The 25,624-nt window shown below is 42.9% G+C and overlaps 1 protein-coding gene across 8 annotated transcripts in view; it reads left to right on the top strand.

Annotated features, from left to right (window-relative positions):
- Window positions 1-11,539: 11,539 nt before the first annotated feature.
- LOC135539268 (myosin heavy chain, embryonic smooth muscle isoform-like) overlaps window positions 11,540-25,624 on the top strand; it is a 94,261-nt gene continuing 80,176 nt past the window's right edge. For 2 of the 8 annotated variants that reach the window (XM_064965100.1, XM_064965095.1), the window contains exons 1-2: window positions 11,541-11,919; window positions 15,733-15,972. In XM_064965100.1, coding sequence (XP_064821172.1) covers window positions 15,798-15,972 — 175 coding nt within the window. In that variant the 5' untranslated portion in view covers window positions 11,541-11,919; window positions 15,733-15,797. Of the gene's footprint in view, window positions 11,920-15,732; window positions 15,973-25,624 lie in introns of all 8 variants that reach the window. The other 6 variants (XM_064965099.1, XM_064965092.1, XM_064965094.1 and 3 more) reach the window with 4 other exon arrangements.

Genomic DNA, 25,624 nt, shown 5'->3' with positions numbered 1-25,624 from the left:
ATATAGCCTCAGCACCTACATAAAGCTGAGTGAGTCAGTCATATAGCCTCACCTACATAAAGCTGAGTGACTCAGTCATATAGCCTCACCTACATAAAGCTGAGTGACTCAGTCATATAGCCTCACCTACATAAAGCTGAGTGACTCAGTCATATAGCCTCACCTACATAAAGCTGAGTGACTCAGTCATATAGCCTCATCACCTACATAAAGCTGAGTGACTCAGTCATATAGCCTCACCTACATAAAGCTGAGTGACTCAGTCATATAGCCTCACCTACATAAAGCTGAGTGACTCAGTCATATAGCCTCACCTACATAAAGCTGAGTGACTCAGTCATATAGCCTCACCACCTACATAGAGCTGAGTGACTCAGTCATATAGCCTCATCACCTACATAGAGCTGAGTGACTCAGTCATATAGCCTCACCACCTACATAGAGCTGAGTGACTCAGTCATATAGCCTCAGCACCTACATAAAGCTGAGTGACTCAGTCATATAGCCTCACCACCTACATAAAGCTGAGTGACTCAGTCATATAGCCTCATCACCTACATAGAGCTGAGTGACTCAGTCATATAGCCTCACCACCTACATAGAGCTGAGTGACTCAGTCATATAGCCTCACCTACATAAAGCTGAGTGACTCAGTCATATAGCCTCACCTACATAAAGCTGAGTGACTCAGTCATATAGCGTCACCTACATAAATCTGAGTGACTCAGTCATATAGCCTTACCTACATAAAGCTGAGTGACTCAGTCATATAGCCTCACCTACATAAAGCTGAGTGACTCAGTCATATAGCCTCACCTACATAAAGCTGAGTGACTCAGTCATATAGCCTCACCTACATAAAGCTGAGTGACTCAGTCATATAGCCTCACCTACATAAAGCTGAGTGACTCAGTCATATAGCCTCACCTACATAAAGCTGAGTGACTCAGTCATATAGCCTCACCTACATAAAGCTGAGTGACTCAGTCATATAGCCTCACCTACATAAAGCTGAGTGACTCAGTCATATAGCCTCATCACCTACATAGAGCTGAGTGACTCAGTCATATAGCCTCACCACCTACATAGAGCTGAGTGACTCAGTCATATAGCCTCACCACCTACATAGAGCTGAGTGACTCAGTCATATAGCCTCACCTACATAAAGCTGAGTGACTCAGTCATATAGCCTCACCTACATAAAGCTGAGTGACTCAGTCATATAGCCTCACCTACATAAAGCTGAGTGACTCAGTCATATAGCCTCACCTACATAAAGCTGAGTGACTCAAATCAAATCCAATTTTATTTGTCACATACACATGGTTAGCAGATGTTAATGCGAGTGTAGCGAAATGCTTGTGCTTCTAGTTCTGACAATGCAGTAATAACCAACACGTAATCTAACTAACAATTCCTAATCTTCTGTCTTATACACAGTGTAAGGGGATAAAGAATATGTACATAAGGATATATGAATGAGTGATGGTACAGAGCAGCATAGGCAAGATACAGTAGATGGTATCGAGTACAGTATATACATGTGAGATGAGTATGTAAACAAAGTGGCATAGTTAAAGTGGCTAGTGATACATGTATTACATAAGGATGCAGTCGATGATATAGAGTACAGTATATAGGTATGCATATGAGATGAATAATGTAGGGTAAGTAACATTATATAAGGTAGCATTGTTTAAAGTGGCTAGTGATATATTTACAACATTTCCCATCAATTCCCATTATTAAAGTGGCTGGAGTTGAGTCAGTGTCAGTGTGTAGGCAGCAGCCACTCAATGTTAGTGGTGGCTGTTTAACAGTCTGATGGCCTTGAGATAGAAGCTGTTTTTCAGTCTCTCGGTCCCAGCTTTGATGCACCTGTACTGACCTCGCCTTCTGGATGATAGCGGGGTGAACAGGCAGTGGCTCGGGTGGTAGATGTCCTTAATGATCTTTATGGCCTTCCTGTAACATCGGGTGGCGTAGGTGTCCTGGAGGGCAGGTAGTTTGCCCCCCATGATGCGTTGTGCAGACCTCACTACCCTCTGGAGAGCCTTACGGTTGAGGGCGGAGCAGTTGCCGTACCAGGCGGTGATACAGCCCGCCAGGATGCTCTCGATTGTGCCTCTGTAGAAGTTTGTGAGTGCTTTTGGTGACAAGCCGAATTTCTTCAGCCTCCTGAGGTTGAAGAGGCGCTGCTGCGCCTTCTTCACGATGCTGTCTGTGTGAGTGGACCAATTCAGTTTGTCTGTGATGTGTATGCCGAGGAACTTAAAACTTGCTTCTCTCTCCACTACTGTTCCATCGATGTGGATAGGGGGGTGTTCCCTCTGCTGTTTCCTGAAGTCCACAATCATCTCCTTAGTTTTGTTGACGTTGAGTGTGAGGTTATTTTCCTGACACCACACTCCGAGGGCCCTCACCTCCTCCCTGTAGGCCGTCTCGTCGTTGTTGGTAATCAAGCCTACCACTGTTGTGTCGTCCGCAAACTTGATGATTGAGTTGGAGGCGTGCGTGGCCACGCAGTCGTGGGTGAACAGGGAGTACAGGAGAGGGCTCAGAACGCACCCTTGTGGGGCCCCAGTGTTGAGAATCAGCGGGGAGGAGATGTTGTTACCTACCCTCACCACCTGGGGGCGGCCCGTCAGGAAGTCCAGTACCCAGTTGCACAGGTCGGGGTCGAGACCCAGGGCCTCGAGCTTGATGACGAGCTTGGAGGGTACTATGGTGTTGTCATATAGCCTCAGCACCTACATAAAGCTGAGTGACTCAGTCATATAGCCTCAGCTCCTACATAAAGCTGAGTGACTCAGTCATATAGCCTCACCTACATAAAGCTGAGTAACTCAGTCATATAGCCTCACCTACATAGAGCTGAGTGACTCAGTCATATAGCCTCAGCACCTACATAAAGCTGAGTGACTCAGTCATATAGCCTCATCACCTACATAAAGCTGAGTGACTCAGTCATGTAGCCTCACCTACATAAAGCTGAGTGACTCAGTCATATAGCCTCTGTACCTACATAAAGCTGAGTGACTCAGTCATATAGCCTCACCTACATAAAGCTGAGTAACTCAGTCATATAGCCTCACCTACATAAAGCTGAGTGACTCAGTCATATAGCCTCACCTACATAAAGCTGAGTGACTCAGTCATATAGCCTCATCACCTACATAAAGCTGAGTGACTCAGTCATATAGCCTCAGCACCTACATAAAGCTGAGTGACTCAGTCATATATCCTCAGCACCTACATAAAGCTGAGTGACTCAGTCATATAGCCTCACCACCTACATAAAGCTGAGTGACTCAGTCATATAGCCTCACCTACATAAAGCTGAGTGACTCAGTCATATATCCTCAGCACCTACATAAAGCTGAGTGACTCAGTCATATAGCCTCACCACCTACATAAAGCTGAGTGACTCAGTCATATAGCCTCACCTACATAATGCTGAGTGACTCAGTCATATAGCCTCACCTACATAAAGCTGAGTGACTCAGTCATATAGCCTCACCTACATAAAGCTGAGTGACTCAGTCATATAGCCTCACCTACATAAAGCTGAGTGACTCAGTCATATAGCCTCACCTACATAAAGCTGAGTGACTCAGTCATATATCCTCAGCACCTACATAAAGCTGAGTGACTCAGTCATATAGCCTCATCACCTACATAAAGCTGAGTGACTCAGTCATATAGCCTCAGCACCTACATAATGCTGAGTGACTCAGTCATATAGCCTCACCTACATAAAGCTGAGTGACTCAGTCATATAGCCTCACCTACATAAAGCTGAGTGACTCAGTCATATAGCCTCACCTACATAAAGCTGAGTGACTCAGTCATATAGCCTCAGCACCTACATAAAGCTGAGTGACTCAGACATAAAGCCTCACCTACATAAAGCTGAGTGACTCAGTCATATAGCCTCACCTACATAAAGCTGAGTGACTCAGTCATATAGCCTCACCTACATAAAGCTGAGTGACTCAGTCATATAGCCTCATCACCTACATAAAGCTGAGTGACTCAGTCATATAGCCTCACCTACATAAAGCTGAGTGACTCAGTCATATAGCCTCATCACCTACATAAACCTGAGTGACTCAGTCATATAGCCTCACCTACATAAAGCTGAGTGACTCAGTCATATAGCCTCACCTACATAAAGCTGAGTGACTCAGTCATATAGCCTTACCTACATAAAGCTGAGTGACTCAGTCATATAGCCTCACCTACATAAAGCTGAGTGACTCAGTCATATAGCCTCACCTACATAAAGCTGAGTGACTCAGTCATATAGCCTCACCTACATAAAGCTGAGTGACTCAGTCATATAGCCTCACCTACATAAAGCTGAGTGACTCAGTCATATAGCCTCACCTACATAAAGCTGAGTGACTCAGTCATATAGCCTCACCTACATAAAGCTGAGTGACTCAGTCATATAGCCTCACCTACATAAAGCTGAGTGACTCAGTCATATAGCCTCACCTACATAAAGCTGAGTGACTCAGTCATATAGCCTCATCACCTACATAGAGCTGAGTGACTCAGTCATATAGCCTCACCACCTACATAGAGCTGAGTGACTCAGTCATATAGCCTCACCTACATAAAGCTGAGTGACTCAGTCATATAGCCTCACCTACATAAAGCTGAGTGACTCAGTCATATAGCCTCACCTACATAAAGCTGAGTGACTCAGTCATATAGCCTCACCTACATAAAGCTGAGTGACTCAAATCAAATCCAATTTTATTTGTCACATACACATGGTTAGCAGATGTTAATGCGAGTGTAGCGAAATGCTTGTGCTTCTAGTTCTGACAATGCAGTAATAACCAACACGTAATCTAACTAACAATTCCTAATCTTCTGTCTTATACACAGTGTAAGGGGATAAAGAATATGTACATAAGGATATATGAATGAGTGATGGTACAGAGCAGCATAGGCAAGATACAGTAGATGGTATCGAGTACAGTATATACATGTGAGATGAGTATGTAAACAAAGTGGCATAGTTAAAGTGGCTAGTGATACATGTATTACATAAGGATGCAGTCGATGATATAGAGTACAGTATATAGGTATGCATATGAGATGAATAATGTAGGGTAAGTAACATTATATAAGGTAGCATTGTTTAAAGTGGCTAGTGATATATTTACAACATTTCCCATCAATTCCCATTATTAAAGTGGCTGGAGTTGAGTCAGTGTCAGTGTGTAGGCAGCAGCCACTCAATGTTAGTGGTGGCTGTTTAACAGTCTGATGGCCTTGAGATAGAAGCTGTTTTTCAGTCTCTCGGTCCCAGCTTTGATGCACCTGTACTGACCTCGCCTTCTGGATGATAGCGGGGTGAACAGGCAGTGGCTCGGGTGGTAGATGTCCTTAATGATCTTTATGGCCTTCCTGTAACATCGGGTGGCGTAGGTGTCCTGGAGGGCAGGTAGTTTGCCCCCCATGATGCGTTGTGCAGACCTCACTACCCTCTGGAGAGCCTTACGGTTGAGGGCGGAGCAGTTGCCGTACCAGGCGGTGATACAGCCCGCCAGGATGCTCTCGATTGTGCCTCTGTAGAAGTTTGTGAGTGCTTTTGGTGACAAGCCGAATTTCTTCAGCCTCCTGAGGTTGAAGAGGCGCTGCTGCGCCTTCTTCACGATGCTGTCTGTGTGAGTGGACCAATTCAGTTTGTCTGTGATGTGTATGCCGAGGAACTTAAAACTTGCTTCTCTCTCCACTACTGTTCCATCGATGTGGATAGGGGGTGTTCCCTCTGCTGTTTCCTGAAGTCCACAATCATCTCCTTAGTTTTGTTGACGTTGAGTGTGAGGTTATTTTCCTGACACCACACTCCGAGGGCCCTCACCTCCTCCCTGTAGGCCGTCTCGTCGTTGTTGGTAATCAAGCCTACCACTGTTGTGTCGTCCGCAAACTTGATGATTGAGTTGGAGCGTGCGTGGCCACGCAGTCGTGGGTGAACAGGGAGTACAGGAGAGGGCTCAGAACGCACCCTTGTGGGGCCCCAGTGTTGAGAATCAGCGGGGAGGAGATGTTGTTACCTACCCTCACCACCTGGGGCGGCCCGTCAGGAAGTCCAGTACCCAGTTGCACAGGTCGGGGTCGAGACCCAGGGCCTCGAGCTTGATGACGAGCTTGGAGGGTACTATGGTGTTGTCATATAGCCTCAGCACCTACATAAAGCTGAGTGACTCAGTCATATAGCCTCAGCTCCTACATAAAGCTGAGTGACTCAGTCATATAGCCTCACCTACATAAAGCTGAGTAACTCAGTCATATAGCCTCACCTACATAGAGCTGAGTGACTCAGTCATATAGCCTCAGCACCTACATAAAGCTGAGTGACTCAGTCATATAGCCTCATCACCTACATAAAGCTGAGTGACTCAGTCATGTAGCCTCACCTACATAAAGCTGAGTGACTCAGTCATATAGCCTCTGTACCTACATAAAGCTGAGTGACTCAGTCATATAGCCTCACCTACATAAAGCTGAGTAACTCAGTCATATAGCCTCACCTACATAAAGCTGAGTGACTCAGTCATATAGCCTCACCTACATAAAGCTGAGTGACTCAGTCATATAGCCTCATCACCTACATAAAGCTGAGTGACTCAGTCATATAGCCTCAGCACCTACATAAAGCTGAGTGACTCAGTCATATATCCTCAGCACCTACATAAAGCTGAGTGACTCAGTCATATAGCCTCACCTACATAAAGCTGAGTGACTCAGTCATATATCCTCAGCACCTACATAAAGCTGAGTGACTCAGTCATATAGCCTCACCACCTACATAAAGCTGAGTGACTCAGTCATATAGCCTCACCTACATAATGCTGAGTGACTCAGTCATATAGCCTCAGCACCTACATAATGCTGAGTGACTCAGTCATATAGCCTCACCTACATAAAGCTGAGTGACTCAGTCATATAGCCTCACCTACATAAAGCTGAGTGACTCAGTCATATAGCCTCACCTACATAAAGCTGAGTGACTCAGTCATATAGCCTCAGCACCTACATAAAGCTGAGTGACTCAGACATATAGCCTCACCTACATAAAGCTGAGTGACTCAGTCATATAGCCTCACCTACATAAAGCTGAGTGACTCAGTCATATAGCCTCACCTACATAAAGCTGAGTGACTCAGTCATATAGCCTCATCACCTACATAAAGCTGAGTGACTCAGTCATATAGCCTCACCTACATAAAGCTGAGTGACTCAGTCATATAGCCTCATCACCTACATAAAGCTGAGTGACTCAGTCATATAGCCTCACCTACATAAAGCTGAGTGACTCAGTCATATAGCCTCACCTACATAAAGCTGAGTGACTCAGTCATATAGCCTCAGCACCTACATAAAGCTGAGTGACTCAGTCATATAGCCTCACCTACATAAAGCTGAGTGACTCAGTCATATAGCCTCACCTACATAAAGCTGAGTGACTCAGTCATATAGCCTCACCTACATAAAGCTGAGTGACTCAGTCATGTAGCCTCACCTACATAAAGCTGAGTGACTCAGTCATATAGCCTCACCTACATAAAGCTGAGTGACTCAGTCATATAGCCTCACCTACATAAAGCTGAGTGACTCAGTCATATAGCCTCACCTACATAAAGCTGAGTGACTCAGTCATATAGCCTCACCTACATAAAGCTGAGTGACTCGGTCATATAGCCTCACCTACATAAAGCTGAGTGACTCAGTCATATAGCCTCACCTACATAAAGCTGAGTGACTCAGTCATATCGCCTCAGCACCTACATAAAGCTGAGTGACTCAGTCATATAGCCTCACCTACATAAAGCTGAGTGACTCAGTCATATAGCCTCACCTACATAAAGCTGAGTGACTCAGTCATATAGCCTCACCACCTACATAAAGCTGAGTGACTCAGTCATATAGCCTCACCTACATAAAGCTGAGTGACTCAGTCATATAGCCTCACCTACATAAAGCTGAGTGACTCAGTCATATAGCCTCACCTCCATAAAGCTGAGTGACTCAGTCATATAGCCTCACCTACATAAAGCTGAGTGACTCAGTCATATAGCCTCAGCACCTACATAAAGCTGAGTGACTCAGTCATATAGCCTCAGCACCTACATAAAGCTGAGTGACTCAGTCATATAGCCTCACCTACATAAAGCTGAGTGACTCAGTCATATAGCCTCACCTACATAAAGCTGAGTGACTCAGTCATATAGCCTCAGCACCTACATAAAGCTGAGTGACTCAGTCATGTAGCCTCACCTACATAAAGCTGAGTGACTCAGTCATATAGCCTCACCTACATAAAGCTGAGTGACTCAGTCATATAGCCTCACCTACATAGAGCTGAGTGACTCAGTCATGTAGCCTCATCACCTACATAAAGCTGAGTGACTCAGTCATATAGCCTCAGCACCTACATAAAGCTGAGTGACTCAGTCATATAGCCTCACCTACATAAAGCTGAGTGACTCAGTCATATAGCCTCACCTACATAAAGCTGAGTGAGTCAGTCATATAGCCTCACCTACATAGAGCTGAGTGACAGTCATGTAGCCTCATCACCTACATAAAGCTGAGTGACTCAGTCATATAGTCTCACCTACATAAAGCTGAGTGACTCAGTCATATAGCCTCACCTACATAAAGCTGAATGACTCAGTCATATAGCCTCACCTACATAAAGCTGAGTGACTCAGTCAAATAGCCTCACCTACATAAAGCTGAGTGACTCAGTCATGTAGCCTCATCACCTACATAAAGCTGAGTGACTCAGTCATATAGCCTCACCTCCATAAAGCTGAGTGACTCAGTCATATAGCCTCACCTACATAGAGCTGAGTGACTCAGTCATGTAGCCTCACCTACATAAAGCTGAGTGACTCAGTCATATAGCCTCACCTACATAAAGCTGAGTGACTCAGTCATGTAGCCTCATCACCTACATAAAGCTGAGTGACTCAGTCATATAGCCTCACCTCCATAAAGCTGAGTGACTCAGTCATATAGCCTCAACATCTACATAAAGCTGAGTGACTCAGTCATATAGCCTCAGCACCTACATAAAGCTGAGTGACTCAGTCATATAGCCTCACCTACATAAAGCTGAGTGACTCAGTCATATAGCCTCAGCACCTACATAAAGCTGAGTGACTCAGTCATATAGCCTCACCTACATAAAGCTGAATGACTCAGTCATATAGCCTCACCTACATAAAGCTGAGTGACTCAGTCATATAGCCTCAGCACCTACATAAAGCTGAGTGGCTCAGTCATATAGCCTCAGCACCTACATAAAGCTGAGTGACTCAGTCATATAGCCTCACCTACATAAAGCTGAGTGACTCAGTCATATAGCCTCACCTACATAAAGCTGAGTGACTCAGTCATATAGCCTCATCACCTACATAAAGCTGAGTGACTCAGTCATATAGCCTCACCTACATAAAGCTGAGTGACTCAGTCATATAGCATCACCTACATAAAGCTGAGTGACTCAGTCATATAGCCTCACCTACATAAAGCTGAGTGACTCAGTCATGTAGCCTCATCACCTACATAAAGCTGAGTGACTCAGTCATATAGCCTCACCTCCATAAAGCTGAGTGACTCAGTCATATAGCCTCACCTACATAAAGCTGAGTGACTCAGTCATATAGCCTCAGCACCTACATAAAGCTGAGTGACTCAGTCATATAGCCTCACCTACATAAAGCTGAGTGACTCAGTCATATAGCCTCACCTACATAAAGCTGAGTGACTCAGTCATATAGCCTCACCTACATAAAGCTGAGTGACTCAGTCATATAGCCTCAGCACCTACATAAAGCTGAGTGACTCAGTCATATAGCCTCACCTACATAAAGCTGAGTGACTCAGTCATATAGCCTCACCTCCATAAAGCTGAGTGACTCAGTCATATAGCCTCACCTACATAAAGCTGAGTGACTCAGTCATATAGCCTCACCTACATAAAGCTGAGTGACTCAGTCATGTAGCCTCATCACCTACATAAAGCTGAGTGACTCAGTCATATAGCCTCACCTACATAAAGCTGAGTGACTCAGTCATATAGCCTCACCTACATAGAGCTGAGTGACTCAGTCATATAGCCTCAGCACCTACATAAAGCTGAGTGACTCAGTCATGTAGCCTCACCTACATAAAGCTGAGTGACTCAGTCATATAGCCTCACCTACATAAAGCTGAGTGACTCAGTCATATAGCCTCACCTACATAAAGCTGAGTGACTCAGTCATATAGCCTCAGCACCTACATAAAGCTGAGTGACTCAGTCATATAGCCTCACCTACATAAAGCTGAGTGACTCAGTCATATAGCCTCACCTACATAAAGCTGAGTGACTCAGTCATATAGCCTCACCTACATAAAGCTGAGTGACTCAGTCATATAGCCTCACCTACATAAAGCTGAGTGACTCAGTCATATAGCCTCACCTACATAAAGCTGAGTGACTCAGTCATATAGCCTCAGCACCTACATAAAGCTGAGTGACTCAGTCATATAGCCTCAGCACCTACATAAAGCTGAGTGACTCAGTCATATAGCCTCACCTACATAAAGCTGAGTGACTCAGTCATATAGCCTCACCTACATAAAGCTGAGTGACTCAGTCATATAGCCTCAGCACCTACATAAAGCTGAGTGACTCAGTCATATAGCCTCAGCACCTACATAAAGCTGAGTGACTCAGTCATATAGCCTCACCTACATAAAGCTGAGTGACTCAGTCATATAGCCTCACCTACATAAAGCTGAGTGACTCAGTCATATAGCCTCACCACCTACATAAAGCTGAGTGACTCAGTCATATAGCCTCACCTACATAAAGCTGAGTGACTCAGTCATATAGCCTCACCTACATAAAGCTGAGTGACTCAGTCATGTAGCCTCACCACCTACATAAAGCTGAGTGACTCAGTCATATAGCCTCACCTACATAAAGCTGAGTGACTCAGTCATATAGCCTCACCTACATAAAGCTGAGTGACTCAGTCATAGCCTCACCTACATAAAGCTGAGTGACTGAGTCATTCAATAAATGAATGTTCTGGTTATCCTGACCTGGACACCACCGAGAGCTTTTGTTTTAGTTTTGGTTTATTAGATCAGGATATAACTAGGAATGACCCATATACTGTCCATTAGACTCTATTCATTTATACCAGGTTACCTTCAGACCAGTCCTGTATTAGATCAGTATATAACTAGGAATGACCCATATACTGTCCATTAGACTCTATTCATTTATACCAGGTTACCTTCAGACCAGTCCTGTATTAGATCAGGATATAACTAGGAATGACCCATATACTGTCCATTAGACTCTATTCATTTATACCAGGTTACCTTCAGACCAGTCCTGTATTAGATCAGGATATAACTAGGAATGACCCATATACTGTCCATTAGACTCTATTCATTTATACCAGGTTACCTTCAGACCAGTCCTGTATTAGATCAGGATATAACTAGGAATGACCCATATACTGTCCATTAGACTCTATTCATTTATACCAGGTTACCTTCAGACCAGTCCTGTATTAGATCAGGATATAACTAGGAATGACCCATATACTGTCCATTAGACTCTATTCATTTATACCAGGTTACCTTCAGACCAGTCCTGTATTAGATCAGGATATAATTTATTTATACCAGGTTACCTTCTATAACACTGATGGGTCAACTGTTTCTCACAGATGGTTTTAATGGTTATACTGTATATTAATTTGTTTTAAAAACATTAAAAATAACTTTAAATACTTTAGCTTTTTAAAGATTATTTTTGTAATTAATTTATACATTTGTTTTCTTTTTTGTCTACAGAGAAGAAGCGTAGAGAACTACTGGAAGAACAAGGTAAGTTGTTGTCTTGTTAGAGTTTCACATATAGAGATTATGATTATTGCTATAATACTGATGGGTCAACTGTTAATCACAGACCTCATGGTTTATTACTATAATACTGATGGGTCAACTGTTAATCACAGACCTCATGGTTTATTACTATAATACTGATGGGTCAACTGTTAATCACAGACCTCATGGTTTATTACTATAATACTGATGGGTCAACTGTTAATCACAGACCTCCTGGTTTATTACTATAATACTGATGGGTCAACTGTTAATCACAGACCTCATGGTTTATTACTATAATACTGATGGGTCAACTGTTAATCACAGACCTCATGGTTTATTACTATAATACTGATGGGTCAACTGTTAATCACAGACCTCATGGTTTATTACTATAATACTGATGGGTCAACTGTTAATCACAGACCTCATGGTTTATTACTATAATACTGATGGGTCAACTGTTAATCACAGACCTCGTGGTTTATTACTATAATACTGATGGGTCAACTGTTAATCACAGACCTCATGGTTTATTACTATAATACTGATGGGTCTGATAATGGAATATAATGACCAGAGTACAACTCTACATCAATACCTGACTAGTAATGTCCTCTTGCTCTACAGTATATAACTCTACATCAATACCTGACTAGTAATGTCCTCTTGTTCTGCAGTATATAACTCTACATCAATACCTGACTAGTAATGTCCTCTTGCTCTACAGTATATAACTCTACATCAATACCTGACTAGTAATGTCCTCTTGTTCTACAGTATATAACTCTACATCTAACCTGACTAGTAATGTCCTCTACATCTAACCTGACTAGTAATGTCCTCTACATCTAACCTGACTAGTAATGTCCTCTTGTTCTACAGTATATAACTCTACATCTAACCTGACTAGTAATGTCCTCTACATCTAACCTGACTAGTAATGTCCTCTACATCTACAGTATATAACTCTACATCTAACCTGACTAGTAATGTCCTCTACATCTAACCTGACTAGTAATGTCCTCTTGTTCTACAGTATATAACTCTACATCTAACCTGACTAGTAATGTCCTCTACATCTAACCTGACTAGTAATGTCCTCTTGTTCTACACTATATAACTCTACATCTAACCTGACTAGTAATGTCCTCTGCATCTAACCTGACTAGTAATGTCCTCTTGTTCTACAGTATATAACTCTACATCTAACCTGACTAGTAATGTCCTCTACATCTAACCTGACTAGTAATGTCCTCTTGTTCTACAGTATATAACTCTACATCTAACCTGACTAGTAATGTCCTCTTGTTCTACAGTATATAACTCTACATCTAACCTGACTAGTAATGTCCTCTTGTTCTACAGTATATAACTCTACATCTAACCTGACTAGTAATGTCCTCTTGTTCTACAGTATATAACTCTACATCTAACCTGACTAGTAATGTCCTCTTGTTCTACAGTATATAACTCTACATCTAACCTGACTAGTAATGTCCTCTACATCTAACCTGACTAGTAATGTCCTCTACATCTAACCTGACTAGTAATGTCCTCTACATCTACAGTATATAACTCTACATCTAACCTGACTAGTAATGTCCTCTACATCTAACCTGACTAGTAATGTCCTCTACATCTAACCTGACTAGTAATGTCCTCTTGTTCTACAGTATATAACTCTACATCTAACCTGACTAGTAATGTCCTCTACATCTAACCTGACTAGTAATGTCCTCTACATCTAACCTGACTAGTAATGTCCTCTTGTTCTACAGTATATAACTCTACATCTAACCTGACTAGTAATGTCCTCTACATCTAACCTGACCAGTAATGTCCTCTTGTTCTACACTATATAACGCTACATCTAACCTGACTAGTAATGTCCTCTTGTTCTACAGTATATAACTCTACATCTAACCTGACTAGTAATGTCCTCTACATCTAACCTGACTAGTAATGTCCTCTTGTTCTACAGTATATAACTCTACATCTAACCTGACTAGTAATGTCCTCTTGTTCTACAGTATATAACTCTACATCTAACCTGACTAGTAATGTCCTCTTGTTCTACAGTATATAACTCTACATCTAACCTGACTAGTAATGTCCTCTTGTTCTACAGTATATAACTCTACATCTAACCTGACTAGTAATGTCCTCTTGTTCTACAGTATATAACTCTACATCTAACCTGTCTAGTAATGTCCTCTACATCTAACCTGACTAGTAATGTCCTCTTGTTCTACAGTATATAACTCTACATCTAACCTGACTAGTAACGTCCTCTACATCTAACCTGACTAGTAATGTCCTCTACATCTAACCTGACTAGTAATGTCCTCTAGTTCTACAGTATATAACTCTACATCTAACCTGTCTAGTAATGTCCTCTTGTTCTACAGTATATAACTATACATCTAACCTGACTAGTAATGTCCTCTACATCTAACCTGACTAGTAATGTCCTCTAGTTCTACAGTATATAACTCTACATCTAACCTGACTAGTAATGTCCTCTTGTTCTACAGTATATAACTCTACATCTAACCTGACTAGTAATGTCCTCTTGTTCTACACTATATAACTCTACATCTAACCTGACTAGTAATGTCCTCTACATCTAACCTGACTAGTAATGTCCTCTACATCTAACCTGACTAGTAATGTCCTCTTGTTCTACACTATATAACTCTACATCTAACCTGACTAGTAATGTCCTCTTGTTCTACACTATATAACTCTACATCTAACCTGACTAGTAATGTCCTCTTGTTCTACACTATATAACTCTACATCTAACCTGACTAGTAATGTCCTCTTGTTCTACAGTATAACTCTACATCTAACCTGACTAGTAATGTCCTCTTGTTCTACAGTATATAACTCTACATCTAACCTGACTAGTAATGTCCTATTGTTCTACAGTATATAACTCTACATCTAACCTGACTAGTAATGTCCTCTACATCTAACCTGACTAGTAATGTCCTCTTGTTCTACACTATATAACTCTACATCTAACCTGACTAGTAATGTCCTCTTGTTCTACAGTATATAACTCTACATCTAACCTGACTAGTAATGTCCTCTTGCTCTACAGTATATAACTCTACATCTAACCTGACTAGTAATGTCCTCTTGTTCTACAGTATATAACTCTACATCTAACCTGACTAGTAATGTCCTCTACATCTAACCTGACTAGTAATGTCCTCTTGTTCTACAGTGTATAACTCTACATCTAACCTGACTAGTAATGTCCTCTTGTTCTACAGTATATAACTCTACATCTAACCTGACTAGTAATGTCCTCTTGTTCTACAGTATATAACTCTACATCTAACCTGACTAGTAATGTCCTCTTGTTCTACAGTATATAACTCTACATCTAACCTGACTAGTAATGTCCTCTACATCTAACCTGACTAGTAATGTCCTCTTGTTCTACAGTATATAACTCTACATCTAACCTGACTAGTAATGTCCTCTACATCTAACCTGACTAGTAATGTCCTCTTGTTCTACACTATATAACTCTACATCTAACCTCACTAGTAATGTCCTCTTGTTCTACAGTATATAACTCTGCATCTAACCTGACTAGTAATGTCCTCTACATCTAACCTGACTAGTAATGTCCTCTAGTTCTACAGTATATAACTCTACATCTAACCTGACTAGTAATGTCCTCTACATCTAACCTGACTAGTAATGTCCTCTTGTTCTACAGTATATAACTCTACATCTAACCTGACTAGTAATGTCCTCTTGTTCTACAGTATATAACTCTACATCTCTTTTCAGGAGCCATATTTGTGGACGTCCATAAGGATCAACTCATTCAGAAGGTTACCAAGGTGAAGCCCATCATGTATGAGCTGTTCTATGAGTTGTACTGTGACATCAGTATCAATGAGATGACCCGCCAGGACCAGATGAGACAGTTGTACCAGGCCCTAGAAGAAGCAAAAGACTCAAGGAGGGTGAAATTAGACTTTTACAGGATTCTCCTGGATCTGGAATCTAACCTTGTCAGAGACTTGGGTAAGAACCTCTCTACCTCTGGTTACATATCACTGGAATATAAACCTTATCTAGTCTATCACCTGGGTAAGAACCTCTCTACCTCTGGTTACATATCACTGGAATATAAACCTTATCTAGTCTATCACCTGGGTAAGAACCTCTCTACCTCTGGTTACATATCACTGGAATATAAACCTTATCTAGTCTATCACCTGGGTAAGAACCTCTCTACCTCTGGTTACATATCACTGGAATATAAACCTTATCTAGTCTATCACCTGGGTAAGAACCTCTCTACCTCTGGTTACATATTACTGGAATATAAACCTTATCTAGTCTATCACCTGGGTAAGAACCTCTCTACCTCTGGTTACATATCACTGGAATATAAACCTTATCTAGTCTATCACCTGGGGAAGAACCTCTCTACCTCTGGTTACATATCACTGGAATATAAACCTTATCTAGTCTATCACCTGGGTAAGAACCTCTCTACCCCTGGTTACATGGTTACATATCACTGGAATATAAAATATAAACCTTATCTAGTCTATCACCTGGGTAAGAACCTCTCTACCCCTGGTTACATATCACTGGAATATAAACCTTATCTAGTCTATCACCTGGGTAAGAACCTCTCTACCTCTGGTTACATATCACTGGAATATAAACCTTATCTAGTCTATCACCTGGGTAAGAACCTCTCTACCTCTGGTTACATATCACTGGAATATAAACCTTATCTAGTCTATCACCTGGGTAAGAACCTCTCTACCTCTGGTGACATATCACTGGAATATAAACCTTATCTAGTCTATCACCTGGGTAAGAACCTCTCTACCTCTGGTTACATATCACTGGAATATAAACCTTATCTAGTCTATCACCTGGGTAAGAACCTCTCTACCTCTGGTTACATATCACTGGAATATAAACCTTATCTAGTCTATCACCTGGGTAAGAACCTCTCTACCTCTGGTTACATATCACTGGAATATAAACCTTATCTAGTCTATCACCTGGGTAAGAACCTCTCTACCTCTGGTTACATATCACTGAAATATAAACCTTATCTAGTCTATCACCTGGGTAAGAACCTCTCTACCTCTGGTTACATATCACTGGAATATAAACCTTATCTAGTCTATCACCTGGGTAAGAACCTCTCTACCTCTGGTTACATATCACTGGAATATAAACCTTATCTAGTCTATCACCTGGGTAAGAACCTCTCTACCTCTGGTTACATATCACTGGAATATAAACCTTATCTAGTCTATCACCTGGGTAAGAACCTCTCTACCTCTGGTTACATATCACTGGAATATAAACCTTATCTAGTCTATCACCTGGGTAAGAACCTCTCTACCTCTGGTTACATATCACTGGAATATAAACCTTATCTAGTCTATCACCTGGGTAAGAACCTCTCTACCTCTGGTTACATATCACTGGAATATAAACCTTATCTAGTCTATCACCTGGGTAAGAACCTCTCTACCTCTGGTTACATATCACTGGAATATAAACCTTATCTAGTCTATCACCTGGGTAAGAACCTCTCTACCTCTGGTTACATATTACTGGAATATAAACCTTATCTAGTCTATCACCTGGGTAAGAACCTCTCTACCTCTGGTTACATATCACTGGAATATAAACCTTATCTAGTCTATCACCTGGGGAAGAACCTCTCTACCTCTGGTTACATATCACTGGAATATAAACCTTATCTAGTCTATCACCTGGGTAAGAACCTCTCTACCCCTGGTTACATATCACTGGAATATAAACCTTATCTAGTCTATCACCTGGGTAAGAACCTCTACCTCTGGTTACATATCACTGGAATATAAACCTTATCTAGTCTATCACCTGGGTAAGAACCTCTCTACCTCTGGTTACATATCACTGGAATATAAACCTTATCTAGTCTATCACCTGGGTAAGGACCTCTCTACCTCTGGTTACATATCACTGGAATATAAACCTTATCTAGTCTATCACCTGGGTAAGAACCTCTCTACCTCTGGTTACATATCACTGGAATATAAACCTTATCTAGTCTATCACCTGGGTAAGAACCTCTCTACCTCTGGTGACATATCACTGGAATATAAACCTTATCTAGTCTATCACCTGGGTAAGGACCTCTCTACCTCTGGTTACATATCACTGGAATATAAACCTTATCTAGTCTATCACCTGGGTAAGAACCTCTCTACCTCTGGTTACATATCACTGGAATATAAACCTTATCTAGTCTATCACCTGGGTAAGAACCTCTCTACCTCTGGTTACATATCACTGGAATATAAACCTTATCTAGTCTATCACCTGGGTAAGAACCTCTCTACCTCTGGTTACATATCACTGAAATATAAACCTTATCTAGTCTATCACCTGGGTAAGGACCTCTCTACCTCTGGTTACATATCACTGGAATATAAACCTTATCTAGTCTATCACCTGGGTAAGAACCTCTCTACCTCTGGTTACATATCACTGGAATATAAACCTTATCTAGTCTATCACCTGGGTAAGAACCTCTCTACCTCTGGTTACATATCACTGGAATATAAACCTTATCTAGTCTATCACCTGGGTAAGAACCTCTCTACCTCTGGTTACATATCACTGGAATATAAACCTTATCTAGTCTATCACCTGGGTAAGAACCTCTCTACCTCTGGTTACATATCACTGGAATATAAACCTTATCTAGTCTATCACCTGGGTAAGAACCTCTCTACCTCTGGTTACATATCACTGGAATATAAACCTTATCTAGTCTATCACCTGGGTAAGAACCTCTCTACCTCTGGTTACATATCACTGGAATATAAACCTTATCTAGTCTATCACCTGGGTAAGAACCTCTCTACCTCTGGTAGAGAGATACCAGCCATGTATCCTCCTATAGTTTACTAGGGTGAACCCAATAGACTGAGATACCAGCCATGTATCCTCCTATAGTTTACTAGGGTGAACCCAATAGACTGAGATACCAGCCATGTATCCTCCTATAGTTTACTAGGGTGAACCCAATAGACTGAGATACCAGCCATGTATCCTCCTATAGTTTACTAGGGTGAACCCAATAGACTGAGATATCAGCCATGTATCCTCCTATAGTTTACTAGGGTGAACCCAATAGACTGAGATAACAGCCATGTATCCTCCTATAGTTTACTAGGGTGAACCCAACTCTATTACATCAATAGACTGAGATAACAGCCATGTATCCTCCTATAGTTTACTAGGGTGAACCCAATAGACTGAGATATCAGCCATGTATCCTCCTATAGTTTACTAGGGTGAACCCAATAGACTGAGATACCAGCCATGTATCCTCCTATAGTTTACTAGGGTGAACCCAATAGACTGAGATACCAGCCATGTATCCTCCTATAGTTTACTAGGGTGAACCCAATAGACTGAGATATCAGCCATGTATCCTCCTATAGTTTACTAGGGTGAACCCAACTCTATTACATCAATAGACTGAGATACCAGCCATGTATCCTCCTATAGTTTACTAGGGTGAACCCAATAGACTGAGATACCAGCCATGTATCCTCCTATAGTTTACTAGGGTGAACCCAATAGACTGAGATACCAGCCATGTATCCTCCTATAGTTTACTAGGGTGAACCCAACTCTATTACATCAATAGACTGAGATACCAGCCATGTATCCTCCTATAGTTTACTAGGGTGAACCCAATAGACTGAGATACCAGCCATGTACCCTCCTATAGTTTACTAGGGTGAACCCAACTCTATTACATCAATAGACTGAGATACCAGCCATGTATCCTCCTATAGTTTACTAGGGTGAACCCAACTCTATTACATCAATAGACTGAGATATCAGCCATGTATCCTCCTATAGTTTACTAGGGTGAACCCAATAGACTGAGATACCAGCCATGTATCCTCCTATAGTTTACTAGGGTGAACCCAACTCTATTACATCAATAGACTGAGATACCAGCCATGTATCCTCCTATAGTTTACTAGGGTGAACCCAATAGACTGAGATACCAGCCATGTATCCTCCTATAGTTTACTAGGGTGAACCCAATAGACTGAGATACCAGCCATGTATCCTCCTATAGTTTACTAGGGTGAACCCAACTCTATTACATCAATAGACTGAGATACCAGCCATGTATCCTCCTATAGTTTACTAGGGTGAACCCAATAGACTGAGATACCAGCCATGTACCCTCCTATAGTTTACTAGGGTGAACCCAACTCTATTACATCAATAGACTGAGATATCAGCCATGTACCCTCCTATAGTTTACTAGGGTGAACCCAACTCTATTACATCAATAGACTGAGATACCATCCATGTATCCTCCTATAGTTTACTAGGGTGAACCCAATAGACTGAGATACCAGCCATGTATCCTCCTATAGTTTACTAGGGTGAACCCAATAGACTGAGATACCAGCCATGTATCCTCCTATAGTTTACTAGGGTGAACCCAATAGACTGAGATAACAGCCATGTATCCTCCTATAGTTTACTAGGGTGAACCCAATAGACTGAGATACCAGCCATGTATCCTCCTATAGTTTACTAGGGTGAACCCAACTCTATTACATCAATAGACTGAGATACCAGCCATGTATCCTCCTATAGTTTACTAGGGTGAACCCAATAGACTGAGATACCAGCCATGTATCCTCCTATAGTTTACTAGGGTGAACCCAATAGACTGAGATACCAGCCATGTATCCTCCTATAGTTTACTAGGGTGAACCCAATAGACTGAGATACCAGCCATGTATCCTCCTATAGTTTACTAGGGTGAACCCATCTCTATTACATCAATAGACTGAGATACCAGCCATGTATCCTCCTATAGTTTACTAGGGTGAACCCAATAGACTGAGATACCAGCCATGTATCCTCCTATAGTTTACTAGGGTGAACCCAATAGACTGAGATATCAGCCATGTATCCTCCTATAGTTTACTAGGGTGAACCCAACTCTATTACATCAATAGACTGAGATACCAGCCATGTATCCTCCTATAGTTTACTAGGGTGAACCCAATAGACTGAGATACCAGCCATGTATCCTCCTATAGTTTACTAGGGTGAACCCAATAGACTGAGATATCAGCCATGTATCCTCCTATAGATTACTAGGGTGAACCCAATAGACTGAGATACCAGCCATGTATCCTCCTATAGTTTACTAGGGTGAACCCAACTCTATTACATCAATAGACTGAGATACCAGCCATGTATCCTCCTATAGTTTACTAGGGTGAACCCAACTCTATTACATCAATAGACTGAGATACCAGCCATGTATCCTCCTATAGTCTACTAGGGTGAACCCAATAGACTGAGATACCAGCCATGTATCCTCCTATAGTTTACTAGGGTGAACCCAATAGACTGAGATATCAGCCATGTATCCTTCCCTGCATCACTACCTCAGACCACCACTAGGGGGAGTTAGAGCACTGATTATGCTTTTGTGTCGAACTGTGTCCATCTAAACCAAATAGAAACTGTTAATTGTGCAGTATTACTTCACTATTACTAGTTATTATTATTATTATTAGCACAGAGAAGCACTTTAAGTGGAATTGCACTAATAATGGAGCTGACTGGGGAAACGCTCCCTCTGTTCTTAGTGCCAGTCTGCCTGTTCAAACTAAACCAATGTAACTAATAATGGAGCTGACTGGGGAAACGTTCCCTCTGTTCTTAGTGCCAGTCTGCCTGTTCAAACTAAACCAATGTAACTAATAATGGAGCTGACTGGGGAAACGTTCCCTCTGTTCTTAGTGCCAGTCTGCCTGTTCAAACTAAACCAATGTAACTAATAATGGAGCTGACTGGGGAAACGTTCCCTCTGTTCTTAGTGCCAGTCTGCCTGTTCAAACTAAACCAATGTAACTAATAATGGAGCTGACTGGGGAAACGCTCCCTCTGTTCTTAGTGCCAGTCTGCCTGTTCAAACTAAACCAATGTAACTAATAATGGAGCTGACTGGAGAAACGTTCCCTCTGTTCTTAGTGCCAGTCTGCCTGTTCAAACTAAACCAATGTAACTAATAATGGAGCTGACTGGGGAAACGTTCCCTCTGTTCTTAGTGCCAGTCTGCCTGTTCAAACTAAACCAATGTAACTAGTAATGGAGCTGACTGGAGAAACGTTCCCTCTGTTCTTAGTGCCAGTCTGCCTGTTCAAACTAAATTAATGTAACTAATAATGGAGCTGACTGGGGAAACGTTCCCTCTGTTCTTAGTGCCAGTCTGCCTGTTCAAACTAAACCAATGTAACTAATAATGGAGCTGACTGGGGAAACGTTCCCTCTGTTCTTAGTGCCAGTCTGCCTGTTCAAACTAAATTAATGTAACTAATAATGGAGCTGACTGGGGAAACGCTCCCTCTGTTCTTAGTGCCAGTCTGCCTGTTCAAACTAAACCAATGTAACTAATAATGGAGCTGACTGGGGAAACGTTCCCTCTGTTCTTAGTGCCAGTCTGCCTGTTCAAACTAAATTAATGTAACTAATAATGGAGCTGACTGGGGAAACGCTCCCTCTGTTCTTAGTGCCAGTCTGCCTGTTCAAACTAAACCAATGTGACTAATAATGGAGCTGACTGGGGAAACGTTCCCTCTGTTCTTAGTGCCAGTCTGCCTGTTCAAACTAAATTAATGTAACTAATAATGGAGCTGACTGGGGAAACGTTCCCTCTGTTCTTAGTGCCAGTCTGCCTGTTCAAACTAAATTAATGTAACTAATAATGGAGCTGACTGGGGAAACGCTCCCTCTGTTCTTAGTGCCAGTCTGCCTGTTCAAACTAAACCAATGTAACTAATAATGGAGCTGACTGGGAAAGGTTCCCTCTGTTCTTAGTGCCAGTCTGCCTGTTCAAACTAAATTAATGTAACTAATAATGGAGCTGACTGGGGAAACGCTCCCTCTGTTCTTAGTGCCAGTCTGCCTGTTCAAACTAAACCAATGTAACTAATAATGGAGCTGACTGGGGAAACGTTCCCTCTGTTCTTAGTGCCAGTCTGCCTGTTCAAACTAAATTAATGTAACTAGTAATGGAGCTGACTGGGGAAACGCTCCCTCTGTTCTTAGTGCCAGTCTGCCTGTTCAAACTAAACCAATGTAACTAATAATGGAGCTGACTGGGGAAACGTTCCCTCTGTTCTTAGTGCCAGTCTGCCTGTTCAAACTAAACCAATGTAACTAATAATGGAGCTGACTGGGGAAACGTTCCCTCTGTTCTTAGTGCCAGTCTGCCTGTTCAAACTAAACCAATGTAACTAATAATGGAGCTGACTGGGGAAACGTTCCCTCTGTTCTTAGTGCCAGTCTGCCTGTTCAAACTAAACCAATGTAACTAATAATGTAACTAATAATGGAGCTGACTGGGGAAACGTTCCTGCTGTTCTTAGTGCCAGTCTGCCTGTTCAAACTAAACCAATGTAACTAATAATGGAGCTGACTGGGGAAACGTTCCCTCTGTTCTTAGTGCCAGTCTGCCTGTTCAAACTAAACCAATGTAACTAATAATGGAGCTGACTGGGGAAACGCTCCCTCTGTTCTTAGTGCCAGTCTGCCTGTTCAAACTAAACCAATGTAACTAATAATGGAGCTGACTGGGGAAACGTTCCCTCTGTTCTTAGTGCCAGTCTGCCTGTTCAAACTAAACCAATGTAACTAATAATGGAGCTGACTGGGAAACGTTCCCTCTGTTCTTAGTGCCAGTCTGCCTGTTCAAACTAAACCAATGTAACTAATAATGGAGCTGACTGGGGAAACGTTCCCTCTGTTCTTAGTGCCAGTCTGCCTGTTCAAACTAAACCAATGTAACTAATAATGGAGCTGACTAGAGAAACGTTCCCTCTGTTCTTAGTGCCAGTCTGCCTGTTCAAACTAAACCAATGTAACTAATAATGGAGCTGACTGGGGAAACGCTCCCTCTTTTCTTAGTGCCAGTCTGCCTGTTCAAACTAAACCAATGTAACTAATATGGAGGGGTGACCAGTCCTCTACTGGCTGTACTGGGTAGACCAGAGGAACCAGGCTCTGAGGGGTGACCAGTACTCTACTGGCTGTAACATTTAAGTCATTTAGCAGACGCTCTTATCCAGAGCGACTTACAAATTGGTGAATTCACCTTCTGACATCCAGTGGAACAGCCACTTTACAATAGTGCATCTAAATCATTTAAGGGGGGGGTGAGAAGGATTACTTATCCTATCCTAGGTATTCCTTGAAGAGGTGGCGTTTCAGGTGTCTCCGGAAGGTGGTGATTGACTCCGCTGTCCTGGCGTCGTGAGGGAGTTTGTTCCACCATTGGGGGGCCAGAGCAGCGAACAGTTTTGACTGGGCTGAGCGGGAACTGTACTTCCTCAGTGGTAGGGAGGCGAGCAGGCCAGAGGTGGATGAACGCAGTGCCCTTGTTTGGGTGTAGGGCCTGATCAGAGCCTGGAGGTACTGCGGTGCCGTTCCCCTCACTGTACTGGGTAGAGAGGAACCAGGCTCTGAGGGGTGACCAGTCCTCTACTGGCTGTACTGGGTAGAGAGGAACCAGGCTCTGAGGGGTGACCAGTCCTCTACTGGCTGTACTGGGTAGACCAGAGGAACCAGGCTCTGAGGGGTGACCAGTCCTCTACTGGCTGTACTGGGTAGACCAGAGGAACCAGGCTCTGAGGGGTGACCAGGCCTCTACTGGCTGTACTGGGTAGACCAGAGGAACCAGGCTCTGAGGGGTGACCAGTCCTCTACTGGCTGTACTGGGTAGAGAGGAACCAGGCTCTGAGGGGTGACCAGTCCTCTACTGGCTGTACTGGGTAGAGAGGAACCAGGCTCTGAGGGGTGACCAGTCCTCTACTGGCTGTACTGGGTAGACCAGAGGAACCAGGCTCTGAGGGGTGACCAGTCCTCTACTGGCTGTACTGGGTAGACCAGAAGAACCAGGCTCTGAGGGGTGACCAGTCCTCTACTGGCTGTACTGGGTAGAGAGGAACCAGGCTCTGAGGAGGGACCAGTCCTCTACTGGCTGTACTGGGTAGACCAGAGGAACCAGGCTCTGAGGGGTGACCAGTCCTCTACTGGCTGTACTGGGTAGACCAGAGGAACCAGGCTCTGAGGGGTGACCAGTCCTCTACTGGCTGTACTGGGTAGAGAGGAACCAGGCTCTGAGGGGTGACCAGTCCTCTACTGGCTGTACTGGGTAGACCAGAGGAACCAGGCTCTGAGGGGTTTACCAGTCCTCTACTTGCTGTACTGGGTAGAGAGGGACCAGGCTCTGAGGGGTGACCAGTCCTCTACTGGCTGTACTGGGTAGAGAGGGACCAGGCTCTGAGGGGTGACCAGTCCTCTACTGGCTGTACTGGGTAGAGAGGGACCAGGCTCTGAGGGGTGACCAGTCCTCTACTGGCTGTACTGGGTAGAGAGGACCAGGCTCTGAGGGGTGACCAGTCCTCTACTGGCTGTACTGGGTAGACCAGAGCAACCAGGCTCTGAGGGGTGACCAGTCCTCTACTGGCTGTACTGGGTAGACCAGAGGATCCAGGCTCTGAGGGGTGACCAGTCCTCTTCTGGCTGTACTGGGTAGACCAGAGGAACCAGGCTCTGAGGGTTGACCAGTCCTCTTCTGGCTGTACTGGGTAGA

This window comes from Oncorhynchus masou, unplaced genomic scaffold, assembly GCF_036934945.1.
Source record: "Oncorhynchus masou masou isolate Uvic2021 unplaced genomic scaffold, UVic_Omas_1.1 unplaced_scaffold_893, whole genome shotgun sequence".
Lineage (NCBI taxonomy): Eukaryota > Metazoa > Chordata > Actinopteri > Salmoniformes > Salmonidae > Oncorhynchus > Oncorhynchus masou.
The sequence above is the reverse complement of the archived record's forward strand: the minus strand, read 5'-3'. Positions and strand labels throughout refer to the sequence as shown.